The sequence below is a fragment of the Mobula birostris genome, chromosome 5, assembly GCF_030028105.1.
Source record: "Mobula birostris isolate sMobBir1 chromosome 5, sMobBir1.hap1, whole genome shotgun sequence".
Lineage (NCBI taxonomy): Eukaryota > Metazoa > Chordata > Chondrichthyes > Myliobatiformes > Myliobatidae > Mobula > Mobula birostris.
This window is the reverse complement of record NC_092374.1, coordinates 34,963,916-34,976,812: the sequence shown is the minus strand read 5'-3', so window position 1 is coordinate 34,976,812 and position 12,897 is coordinate 34,963,916. Positions and strand designations below refer to the sequence as shown.

Below are 12,897 nucleotides of genomic sequence, written 5' to 3'. Positions count from 1 at the left end.
ATCGGATTGCTTGTGACAGCAAACCAGAAAGCAAAAAGAACAATGTTTTTGCATCATTTTGCACCTGTTTTGCAACACAGGTCTCAGATCAAAGCTTAGGTATCACAAACTTAAGAAATACTATTTTAGAAACCTTGGGGTTTTCAAAAGCTATTCTGGGGAATAAAACTCCGCACTTTAAATAAAATTCAAGGCCACTGTGCTTGTTAACTTGTAATGTTAACTGAGTAAGCCATTAAAAAACTGACCAGAAAATTGATTCAATAATGCCTGATATTTGCATATATTGAATGTATCTTATTTTTATAATGACAGCAGTGGGGGAAGATCTGATTTGCTTCTATTTGCAACTGTGGATCCTTCAAGAGAACATGGCGTCATTTGCTAGCAATCTCCAGATTTTTGTTTATAGCTGCAAACATATGGTATATGCACAAGAAGTTGTATGGTATCATATAGTATTAATGATTGACATTGACACTTTCCCATTATAACCGTCACAAAATATTGTCAAGAATATGTCCTGGTAGCGTCCAACTCCATTTGTTATAAAAACTTAACATCTTCCATAGTTCAATTTCTCGTGTTACAATTAGTAAATGGCAAATGTGTTTTCTCTTGTAATTCTTTCCCCTAGCTAGGAGTTGACAGTATACTATAAGATCATAAAACTTAGATGTAAAATTAGGCCATTCTACCCATCGAGTCTGCTCTGCCATTCCATCATGGCTGGTTTATTATCCCTTCTCCTGCCCTCTCCCTGACTAATTAAGAACACATCAACCTCCACTTTAAATATACCCAATGACTTGACCACCACAGCCATCTGTGGCAATAAATTCTACAGACTCATTACCCTCTGGCTAAAGAAATTCCTCCTAATCTCCCCTCTAAAGGGATGTTTGTTGATAGCACCACTGTCATAAGCCGAATCACCAAATAGGAGGGCTGAGTGTTGCTACGGCAACAGTACCTTTCTCAGGGTCAGCAAGACCAAGAAGACGTCAGGAGGAGAAAACCAAAGGTCCATGAGCCAGTCCTCACTGGGATATCAGAGGTGGAGAGGGTCAACAACTTGCCCTGGGCCCAGCACATAAGTGCAATTATGGAAAAAGCACAGCTGCACCTCTATTTCCTTAGGAGGTTGCGAAGATTTGACTTGAAACCTTAAACTTTGACAAACTTCTATGGATGTGCGGTGGGAAGTATATTAACTGGCTACATCCCAGCTTGGTATGAAAAGATAATTCCCTTGAACAAAAAAATCCTACAAAAGGCCCAGTCCATCAAAGGTAAAGCCCTCTCCACCACTGAACACATCTACATGGAACATAGTCATAGGAAAGCAGCAACCATTATCGGGGAACCCCACCACCCAGGAAATGCTCTCTTCTCACTTGCTGCCATCAAGAAAAGGGTACAGGAGCTACAACACCAGGTTCAGGAACAGCTATTACCCCTCAGCCATCAGGCTTCTGAACCAGAGGGGATAACTTCACTCCATTTCACTTGCCCTATCACTGAACTGTTCCCAAAAGCTATGGGCTGACATTCAAGGACTCTTTGTCTCATGTTCGTGATATTTATTGCTTATTCATTTATTATTATTATTATTTTTCTTTCTCTGTATTTGTATAATGTGTTGTCTTTTGCACAATGATTGTCCACCCCGTTGGTGCAGTCTTTCATTGATTCTATTATGGTTATTGGATTTATTGAGTATGCCCGCAAGAAAATCTCTCTCAGGGTTGTCTATGAAGACCCTGGAGAGACTTGTTCTGGAGCTGCTCCGGCCTATGGTCAGGCCACACTTAGATCCCCTCCAGTTTGCCTACCAGCCCCGACTAGGAGTTGAGGATGCCATCGTCTACCTGCTGAAGCGTGTCTACGCCTACCTGGACAAGCCAGCGAGCACTGTGAGGGTCATGTTTTTTGACTTCTCCAGTGCGTTCAACACCATCCGCACTGCTCCGCTGGGGGAGAAGCTGACAGCGATGCAGGTGGATGCTTCCCTGGTATCATGGATTCTTGATTACCTGACTGGCAGACCACAGTACGCGTGCTTGCAACACTGTGTGTCCGACAGAGTGATCAGCAGCACTGGGGCTCCACAGGGGACTGTCTTGTCTCCCTTTCTCCTCACCATTTACACCTCGGACTTCAACTACTACGCAGAGTCTTGTCATCTTCAGAAGTTTTCGGATGACTCTGCCATAGTTGGATGCATCAGCAAGGGAGATGAGGCTGAGTACAGGGCTACGGTAGGAAACTTTGTCACATGGTGTGAGCAGAATTATCTGCAGCTTAATGTGAAAAAGACTAAGGAGCTGGTGGTAGACCTGAGGAGGGCTAAGGCACCGGTGACCCCTGTTTCCATCCAGGGGTCAGTGTGGACATGGTGGAGGGTTACAAATACCTGGGGATACGAATTGACAATAAACTGGACTGGTCAAAGAACAATGAGGCTGTCTACAAGAAGGGTCAGAGCCGTCTCTATTTCCTGAGGAGACTGAGGTCCTTTAACACCTGCCGGACGATGCTGAGGATGTTCTACGAGTCTGTGATGGCCAGTGCTATCATGTTTGCTGTTGTGTGCTGGGGCAGCAGGCTGAGGGTGGCAGACACCAACAGAATCAACAAACTCATCCGTAAGGCCAGTGATGTTGTGGGGATGGAACTGGACTCTCTGACGGTGGTGTCTGAAAAGAGGATGCTGTCTAAGTTGCATACCATCTTGGTCAATGTCTCCCATCCACTACATAATGTACTGGGTGGGCACAGGAGTACATTCAGCCAGAGACTCATTCCACCGAGATGCAGCACTGAGCGTCATAGGAAGTCATTCCTGCCTGTGGCCATCAAACTTTACAACAACTCCCTTAGAGGGTCAGACATCCTGAGCCAATAGGCTGGTCCTGGACTTATTTCATAATTTACTGGCATAATTTACATATTACTATTTAACTATTTATGGTTCTATTACTATTTATTATTTATGGAGCAACTGTAACAAAAACCAATTTCCCCCAGGATTAATAAAGTATGACTATGACTTTGACTATGTTGACAGAAATTTACTTTGATGATAAATTTACTTTGAACTTCTGAATTTTGAATTAATGGAGAAGAGAAATGTCTAGAGTAAATTCTAGAGTTTAGGGCCTATATAGCTGAAATTGTCAATCTATAGATATGCATTTAAAGTAAGATAGTTCTTCTATTTTGAGCCTGTGCCCTCTGGTGTTACACTCCCCCACTATAAGAAACATCCTCTACCCATTCACTCTACCTAGGCCTTTCAATATTCAACAGGTTTCTAAGAGATATCCCTTATTCTTCTGATCAATGAGATATCCCCTCTTGCTTCTAATTAATGAGATACCCTCTCATTCTTCTTGTACAGTAGCTGTTCACTGCAAAGTTTCAAAGTTCAAAGTAAATTTATTACCAAGGTGTATATATGACACCATATATAACCCTGAGATTCATTTTCTTGCAGGTATTTGCAATAGAACAATAAAATACAATAAAATCAATGAAAAACTACACACAAAGACTGACGAACAACCAATGTGCAGAAGAGAACTGTGCAAACACAAAGAACTAAGTAAATAAATTATACTGAGAGCATGAGCTGTAGAGTCCTTGAAAACGTGTCCATAGGCTGTGCAATCAGTTCAGAGTTGAGGTGAGTGAAGTTTTCCACACTGGCTCAGGGGCTGGATGGTTTAGGCACCCCGTACCTTTTTCCTGATGGCAGTCACAACAAGAGAGCATGGCCTATATGGTGGTGGTCCTCGATGACGGATGCTGCTTTTTGCTGCACTGCCACTTGTTTCTGAATACAGTACAGCGGAAAGTCATAAATTCACCCAATTAAATTAATGCAAAACAAACGCTTGCAGGCATACCCCTTTCTTGTGATCCTGGCAAGCAAAATACTGCATCAACAACAGTAAAACAATAAATAATTCCTTCTAATGAAAGAATCTGGAGGCTTTGGGACTTTTGCACTTCCCGTGAATAAATACAGTATGTTGGTACATTGGCCTATCTTTTAAAAGCTGTGAAATTGTTTCTGAACTGATTGTTGTAAAACAATATGCAAGGTATAAATTACACTACTTTACAAGTTTACACTGCCGCATGGCTTCACCAGTGAACTTTCTGTTGACTGTATTAATTTTCCCCCTTACAGGTTGCATCTACAGAAGTACGTTTCGGACCTATGAGACTGATCCAAGATCCTTTTCAGGTGAGAACTTGTGTTGGGTGCTTAACATTTTAGTTGTAAGGGCCTTGGAAGCCTGCTGTACTGTTCTAAGTTTGCAAGCTCCCTCTTGAACAGATTTCCTCCAGGTGCTTCTATTGAGTGCAATGTCTTCCTAGTTTTTTGATGTAATGTTGAATTTTTTTCAGGCTGATTTTGATACTATCTTTCAAGCTTTTCCTTTGCCCACCAGTAGCTTGCTCACCTTCCTAAACTGGAAGTAAAGATTCTGCTTGGGGAGTTGTGTGTTAGATGTCCAATTGATGTGACCCATCCATCGGAGTTAGTGTTTCTTTATTATGGTGGAAATGCTGTTCACGGTTGTGTATACCGGTACACTGGTGTTAGTACATCTTTATGAAAGGTTTTGAAGGACAGATTATATACATGTATATCACCTTAAACAAAATAGCTCTCAATAATAATTTGAAGGGGCTCCTACTCTATAAATTACAACTTTCACTAGTTTCAAGATGCTTATATAGTTGTCATAACAAGCATGTGCTGAAACAGTTTTTGATAAAGGATAGAAATGTCAGATTGTGAAAAGTGTACAATATTACAGTTGTATGAGTTCTGACAGAAAACGATCTTTTGGAACCAGTCTGCCAGTTATCATCATTGCCTTGCTGCATGTCATCAGAAGAATTGTTTGCTTTGTTGTTGATGAAACAGAGTAGTAACCTTCCTGAAAGATGAATAATCAATAAGTTCTGTGGAACTGAATCACATGTACAAGTATCTTCAGTGCTGAGAAAGAGAATTCAAAATTCTAAGTAAATTTATTATCAAAATATGTACTGAATATGTTCCTGTATACTACCTTGAGATTCATTCTCTTGTAAGCATTTACAGGAAAAAATACAATAGAATTTTATGAAAAACTGGACATAAACAAAGACTAACAAACACCACTGTGCAATGTTCAGGAGCCTAATGGAGACAGGGTAGTAACTGTTTCTGAACGTCTTGGTGTAGGACCTGAGGCTTCTGTACTTCCTGCCTGCTTCAAGCCTTATTCAAGACTATGTAATCAGATTTTGTAGTGCCAAGATACTGACAGAGTTCCGTCCTATATGTGAAGGCTTCAGTCAAGGACCTACTGAATAGTTCTGAGTCTAAATAATGGATCTTATATCCATGTCATTGCTGAAATAGCCTTTTCCCACTTCCATAACGTGGCCCAAATCCACTCTTCTCCCAGGTTGTCAGCTACTAAAATGTTTGTTCAGGATGCTGTCATCTCTAGATTTTAAATGTGCTCCGAACCCTAAAGTCCCTATGTCCAAACTTGCACCAATTTCCATTTACCAGCTCTTCTGCATACACTGATCTACAATAGCTTCTAATTAAACAGAAACTGAATTAAGTTTTCAACCTCTGCCTGGCCTCACTCCTTCCCCTCTTTATAATCTACACAACATCATCAAACCCTTTAATCCACTCCCCATTTCCGTCTTTTTGAGCATTCCTGAAGTTCATTGTTCCACCATTACTTCAGAGATGCTCCCTTGGTTGCAAAGTGTTTTGAGACAGCATAAGGAGAAGGAGGATGCAAAGAATATCATGGATAAAACGAATATCTAACGAGGATGTCATGATCAGAGCAAACACAGAAAGGGAATGTATGAGATCATGAAAAGGCAACGTAACTTCATTGAACATGTGATTAGGAAAGAGGAGTTAGAATGCATGTTAATTATGGGAAAGATTGAAGGCAAGAAAACAAGAGGAAGACAAAGACAAATGATGATGGAGACAGCAGCCAGAGAACTGGAAATGAATACCAATGAATTGATCCACTTGACCCAAAACAGGAGTGTGCGGGCCATGGCAGTCAAAGCTCAAACTGGGCGCGGCACCCGATGATGATGATAAGATAGTAGGGCCCATGATCCAAAATATAATTAAATACAAAGGTTTAAGTACCATCTTAAAGGAAAAAGAGAAGTTGAGAGACAGTCTAGGGGTAGAAGAGCAAAGCTAGGGTCCTCTGGAGCTGAAGACATTGGCCATCTATAGTGGAGCAATGGACTCAGGGAATGTTCAAGAGCCCCTTGTTTAAAAGGGGTAGAAGAGAGAAGATGGAGAATGATTGGCCTGTTAGTTTGTTGGCAAAATACTGGAGCCTATATTCAGAAGAAACCACTAATCAATTAGGAAAGCTGTATATAATCAAACCTCATCAATATGGTTTAATGAAAGGTAAATCATGTTTGACAAATTTCCTCAAGTTCTATGAGGATACCATAGCTGTAGTGTGTTTAAATTTCCCAAGGGCTTTCAACAAGGTGTCACATGAGCTGGCGCACAAATTAAGAGCCCAGGGTGTTGGCAGAAATGTGTTAATATAGGTTAAAATCAGACCGTCACATAGAAAACAGGGAGTTGGACCCTTTTCAGGATGTGACTAATGAAGTAGTCCAGGGATCTGCTCTTGGTCCTCAGTTGTTTATTGTTTAATGTCCTTGGAGAGAGAACAAAGTGTTAAGGTCTCCAAGTTTGATAATGAAATGAAAATAGGTAGAAGGGCTTGTGGTGATGAGCACATTGTGATTCAGCAACTGGATATAATTAGAATGAGAGGACATACAAATCCTGACCAATGGCGGGGGAGAGAATCGGAAGTGTGGGGTCATGCACTTTGTTAAGAGGAAACAAAAGGTGAACTAGAGGGGACAGGTATTAGGTGAGAGGGAAGAGATTAAACAAAGATATAAGGAGTACGTTTTCACACAGTATACAGGTATATGGAATGAGCTGCCCAAGGAAGAAGTGGAGGCAGATACAATTACAATATATAAAATGTCTTTGGACAGATACTTGGGGATAGGAAGGGTGAAGAGGTATATAGACCCAAAGTGGGTAAGTGGTATTAGCACGGAAAGACATTATGGGGAGAAGACAGGAGAACAGGGTTGAGAGAGAAAATAAACTGGCCATGATCGGATGCCAGAACAGTCTCTATGAGCTGAAAGGCATAATTCTGCTCCTATGTCTTATGGCATTGGTGACGTGGCCAAATGGGCCTTTTGCTGTGCTGTATTATTCTACATGTAAGTGAAGCAAATGAATGAAGTTCAGAGGACACAGGAGCCCTAGTACATAAATCACAATAAATCTCAGGCAGGATCAACTTGTAACTATGATGGCGATTGGCACATTAGCCATTATTGTGAGGAGTGTACCGTTCAGAATGCAGTTCAACAGGGTGTTTGTGAGGACACACCTGGAATACTGTGCTCTGTTTTGATCTCCTACCTGAAAGATGGGATATATTAGAACTGGAGGCAGGATATGGATTCCCTGTAAGGAGTCTGTACATTCTCCCCATGACCATGTGGGTTTTCTCCAAGTGCTCCTTGGACGTCCAAAGACGTACCAGTTGGTAGGTTAATTGGTCATTGTAAATTGTCCTGTGATTAGGCTAGGGTTAAATGGCGGGGGGGGGGGCGGGATTGCTGGCCAGCACGACTTGAAGGATGGGATTCTGTTCTGTACTATTTCTCTATAAATTTGTACAGTCGCATTGGAGGAATCAACGCTGGTGCAATGAAGAGTGCAGCAGGACATGCTAGGAACAGTACTGGGCATACCTGGGAATGAGTGATCAAGCTATTGAAGCTACAAGACAGGGCTACGTGCAAGCCAAGCCACATAAACGGTATGCCGCACTAAGTAATCCCAAAGCAAATGGATCAGATACGAGCTCTGCATTTCTGCCTCTTTTGGTTGTGAATGGTAGTGGACAATTAAACAACTCACTGGAGGGTGACGCTCCACAATATCCCCGCTGTTAATGACCGGGGGGCTCAACACATCCGTGCAAGAGGAAAAACTGAAACATTTGTATGAATCTTCAGCCACAAGGGTGGAGTGGATGATCTATCATGGCCTCCTGTGGTTCCCAGCGTGATACAGGTTAGTATTCAGGTCATTCGAATTGCTCCATGTGATATCATCAAATTTTAAAAGTAAAAGTAAATTTATTATCAAAGTACATATACGTTACCATATACAACCCTGAGATTTGTTTCCTTGTGGGCATACTCAGTAAATCCTTAGAATAATAACCATAAGACAAGTAAGTGCAAATACAAAAAACAGAAATAATTATAATAAATAAGCAATAGATATCGAGAAGATATGATGAAGAGTCATTGAAAGTGAGTCGATAGGTTGCGGGAACATTTCAATGATGGGGCGAGTGAAGTTATCCGCTTTGGTTCAAGAGCCTGATGGTTGAGGAGTAGTAACTGGTCCTGAACATGGTGATGTGAGTCCTGAGGCTCCTGTAACTTCTTCCTGATGGCTGCAGTGAGAAAAGAGCATGAGCTGGGTGGTGGGGGTCCCTGATGATGGATGCTGCTTTCCTGTAACAGCACTTCATGTAGATGTGCTCAGTGGTGGAGAGGGCTTTACCCATAATGGACTGGGCTACATCCAATGCCTCTATCTGAAACAAATAAAGGCCATATTTGGACACATTTGGCCATAGTACAAAGACTTGTGCACCAGAAGTTACTACAACTTTAGTTAAGCAGTCCCAGTACACCTGCAACGCAGGCATCTACCCAACAAGGTGGAAAGTTGCAGAATGTGTAAACACAAGGGATTCTGCAGATGCTGGAAATCCAGAGCAACACATAGGAAATGCTGTGGGAATTCAGCAGGTCAGACAGCATCTATGGAGGGGAATGAACAGTCAACATTTTGGGCCAAGACACTTCATCAGGACTAAACCCATTTGCCCACTTTGGGCCTATATCCCTCTACACCTTTTCTATCCAGGACTGCTAGACCCTTGTTGCTTCCTAAAAGAAATTTCAGTGCACAGCCATCCAATACATGTAAATAAAGTCATAAGTTGTACAGCATGGAAACAAGCCCTGTGAACCACTACATCTTTGCCAGCCATTATGCCTATCCATACTATTCCTACTTGCCTGCATTCATTCCATATCCCTGTATGACCTGTTCAGTCAAATCTCTGATAGGTGCCTCTGAAACATTAGTCTTTCCTGTGGTTGTTCATTTCAGATACTTGTCTGAAAGATTTACCCCTCAGGTCTCCTTTCAATCTCCTCCCTCTCAGCTGTAAACCTACAGCCTCTTGTTTTAGATCTCTCTGCCATGGGAAACGTGCATTGCCAATCTGTTCTACCTAAGCTTCTCAGAATTTTATTCTGTCACCTCGCGGTTTACTTTGCTGTAGGGAGAACTGATGCAGTTAAATCTTAGTCAGTAGTTTGTGAATTGTTTAGCGAGTAAAGCAAAACACTGAACTGGGCAGAGATAGAATCAAATATAAATTACTGAACATAGCAAGAATTGTTGCTGAGGTAGCCGTGCCTGACCTGAAAAGGCTCTCAAGGTCTTAGAAGACATGATGCTCAATATATACACTCCGGCTAATTTATTGGGTATCTTTTGTACCTAATAAAGTGGTCACAATGTATGTTCATGGTCTTCTGCTGCTGTAGCCCATCTACTTCAAGGTTCGATGTGTTGTGTGCTCACCGATGCTCTTCTGCACATTGCTGTTGTAACGAATGGTTACTGTCACCTTCCTGTTAGCTGGAACCAGTCCGGCCATTCTCCTCTAAACCCCCTCAATAATTAGGCATTTTTGCTCACATCACTGCCACTCGCTGGGTGTTTTTTTTTCTGTTTATCACACCATTCTCTGTAAACTCTAGAGATTGTTGTGCATGAAAATCCCAGGGATCACATTTTCTGAAAAGCCGTAAACCACCCCATCTGGCACCTGCAATCATTCCACTGTCAAAGTCATTTTGATCACATTTCATCCTCAATCTGTTGTTTGGTCTGAACATCAACTGAACCTCTTGACCATGTCTGCATGCTTTTCTGCATTGAGTTGCTGCAAATGCAGTGTTAGCATTCATTTAAAGAGGACTAGAATATTAAAGCAAGGATGTAATGTTGAGACTTTATAAAGCACTGGCGAGGCCCACTTAGAGACTTTTGAGCAGATTTGAAAGGATGTGCTGAAACTGGAGAGGGTTCAATGGGGGTTCACAAAAATAATTCCAAGGTTGAATGGCTTGTTATATGAAGAGTTTTTGGTGGCCTCGGCCTGTATTCTCTCGAATTCAGAAGAATGAGGGCTAACCTCATTGAAAACCTATTGAATGGTGAAAGGCCTTGATAGAATGGATGTGGAAAGGAATTTCCTACAGTGGGAGAGTCTAAGACCAAAAGACACAGCCTCGGATTAGAGAGGCATCCTTTTAGAATGGAGATGATGAGGAATTTCTTTAGCCAGAGGGTGGTGAGTTCTTTGCAACAGGCAGCAGTGGAGGCCAGGTCTTTATGTATCTTTAAGGCAGAGGTTGATAGATTCTTGATTGGTCAGGGCATGAAGGGGTACTGGGAGAAAGCAGGAGAGGGGACTAAGATGAAAATTGCATCAGCCATGATGAAATGGTGGAGCAAACTCAATGGGCCAAATGGCCTAATTCTGCTCCTATATCTTATGGTCTGACATCATTGGCCGATAAGATATTTGCATTAATGAGCTGGTGTATCTAATAAATTGGCCACTGATTGTGGATGCACTGTAGCAGGCCATTCGGCCTAACTCATTTGTGCTGACCAAGATGTCTATCTAAGTAAGTCAATTTGACTCGTATCTGGTTAAAGCTTTTCTATCCATGTACCTGTCTAAATGTCTTGGAAACATTACAATTCCAGCCCCTCTGCAACTTTCTCCGGCTTCTTCTTTGATATTCCCATATTGAACAACTGCATAGCACCAAGTAGCAGAGCAAAGATGAGGCAAACTGTATAAGCTTATCTGTGGTGGATAAACCCATGGAAATCATGATTGTACGTTACAGGGCTCTGACTGTTCTACATCTTAAAGATCATGCCCTGCGTTAGTCATCATGACAACCGTGGAAACATTTCAGGAATTGAAGGCATTTCAGGGAACAACTGTGAGGCTGATCTCTAGTGTTACTGGAAAGTATGAGGAAAGGTTTTGAAGCGAGGTGACTGAGAGATGAGCATATAGGGGAATGTTTCATCATTGATGGTATAGGAAAAGAGTATCCATGGAAACCGAATTGGAAAACTAAAACAACAAGGGGTGGATGAGTTCAGACTACTTAAAGGCATGGTTTCAGTGAACTAAAATTAGATGAAAGACATTACTGATATTTACCTTGTGATCTTCTGATATTTACATAACTCTCGGTCGGGAGTTTCTTGTACATACCTAGTAAGGTTTTTTCAGTTCCATGTTTATTTAATGAAAATACCAGGGTCAGATCTAATAGAAATTTGTTATTGTTATTGTTATCTCTAACCTTGGTTTGCTTTTCTACCATTAATATAAAACTTCTATATGCAAATATTTCTGACTTCAAATGTGCGTAGATAACTCAACGCTGGTTTTAGTAACCATGGGATTCAGCCACTGTTCTGTGTTTTAGAGGGCAAATGTGTAAGCTTATCATAAATTAGAGATAGCGAGTTCCTTTTTAAACAGCAACATATATTAAGATCAAAAGTAAGGTTTTGACAGATGAATTCCAGCCCAATGCCTCTTGGAATTTACAGATATGCAGAGAGAACAGTACATACTTTCATACTGTTTCTGTGATTAGCTGCAAGAATTGCATTTCAAATGTTTTTTATTGATAATCCTTGATAAAGAACCCAAGGTCCATACTGCTGAACATCAAGGTTAAACGGAATAACAGATGGATTTTGTGAGTCACATAATTCACTGTAATTGAGCCACGTAAACAATAAATCAGGGAACAATATTTTCCTGATTTAACTTTGGGGGGAGGAAAATGTCAGTTCAAGAGGAATGGGAAACATCTTTGCTTCACTAGTTAACATTAATGTAGTTCAGGTGTTCCTCAGGAGACCCACAGCCCTGTTGTTGGGTTTGGAGACTTGCGTGCCTCAAAGACTCGGAGAGCTATGTTGGCTGGAACCAGGGCTTTATGCTTTGGCTCCTGGTAGGGTCACCCATGTCAAACAAGTCAGAAGGTCTGTCCACTGGCCCTCCAGCTTCAAGGGTTCAGCTCAGTGCTAACAACTTTGACTGATAAACAGAAAACTGTTATGGAAAAGGCAATGTAGAATCCTTCTACACTTTAGTGTGATGGCGTTCCTGAGTCTCCATCCGGGACTTGTGTGACTGGCACTAGTGAAAACGGAGAGGAAGCTACTAACACAATGAAGGAAGTCTGGAACACCACCAGAGATGAAGGACCTTCATTGCTGCCCCGGCGGGCTAATAAGCAGTAAGTAAAGTTTAGATGTTGCCAATTGATTTTAGTCAACTGTTGCTATCTTCACAACAATACAGCGTCATAAGACCTGAAATTCACTTTAATTTAATGCCACAGATGTGTGCATTAAAATTCAGATAATAATATGATAAAATCTCTAAAATTATACAGCAGTTTAAAAAAAAAGTTAGCAGCCTATTTCCGGACTGGCTTTTGTCATATCCAACTTCTATGGCAGGACAAAGAAGTGACCAAAATAGCTGAAGAAGCTGGCAGAGCAATGGGAAATATTAAGAAAATGCAGTGTTTGCCTCGTGTTTAGTTAAATGCATAATTTGCACTTTTTGATCTAGG

The 12,897-nt window shown here is 41.4% G+C and overlaps 1 protein-coding gene across 6 annotated transcripts in view; it reads left to right on the top strand.

Moving 5' to 3' along the window:
- pde8b (phosphodiesterase 8B) overlaps positions 1-12,897 on the top strand; it is a 295,986-nt gene that overhangs the window by 189,603 nt on the left and 93,486 nt on the right. For 5 of the 6 annotated variants that reach the window (XM_072257864.1, XM_072257865.1, XM_072257863.1 and 2 more), the window contains exon 2: positions 4,199-4,255. The exons of the other annotated variant lie outside the window; for it this stretch is intronic. In XM_072257864.1, the coding sequence (XP_072113965.1) occupies positions 4,199-4,255 (57 nt within the window). The remainder of the gene's footprint in view (positions 1-4,198; positions 4,256-12,897) is intronic. 6 annotated transcript variants of the gene reach the window in all.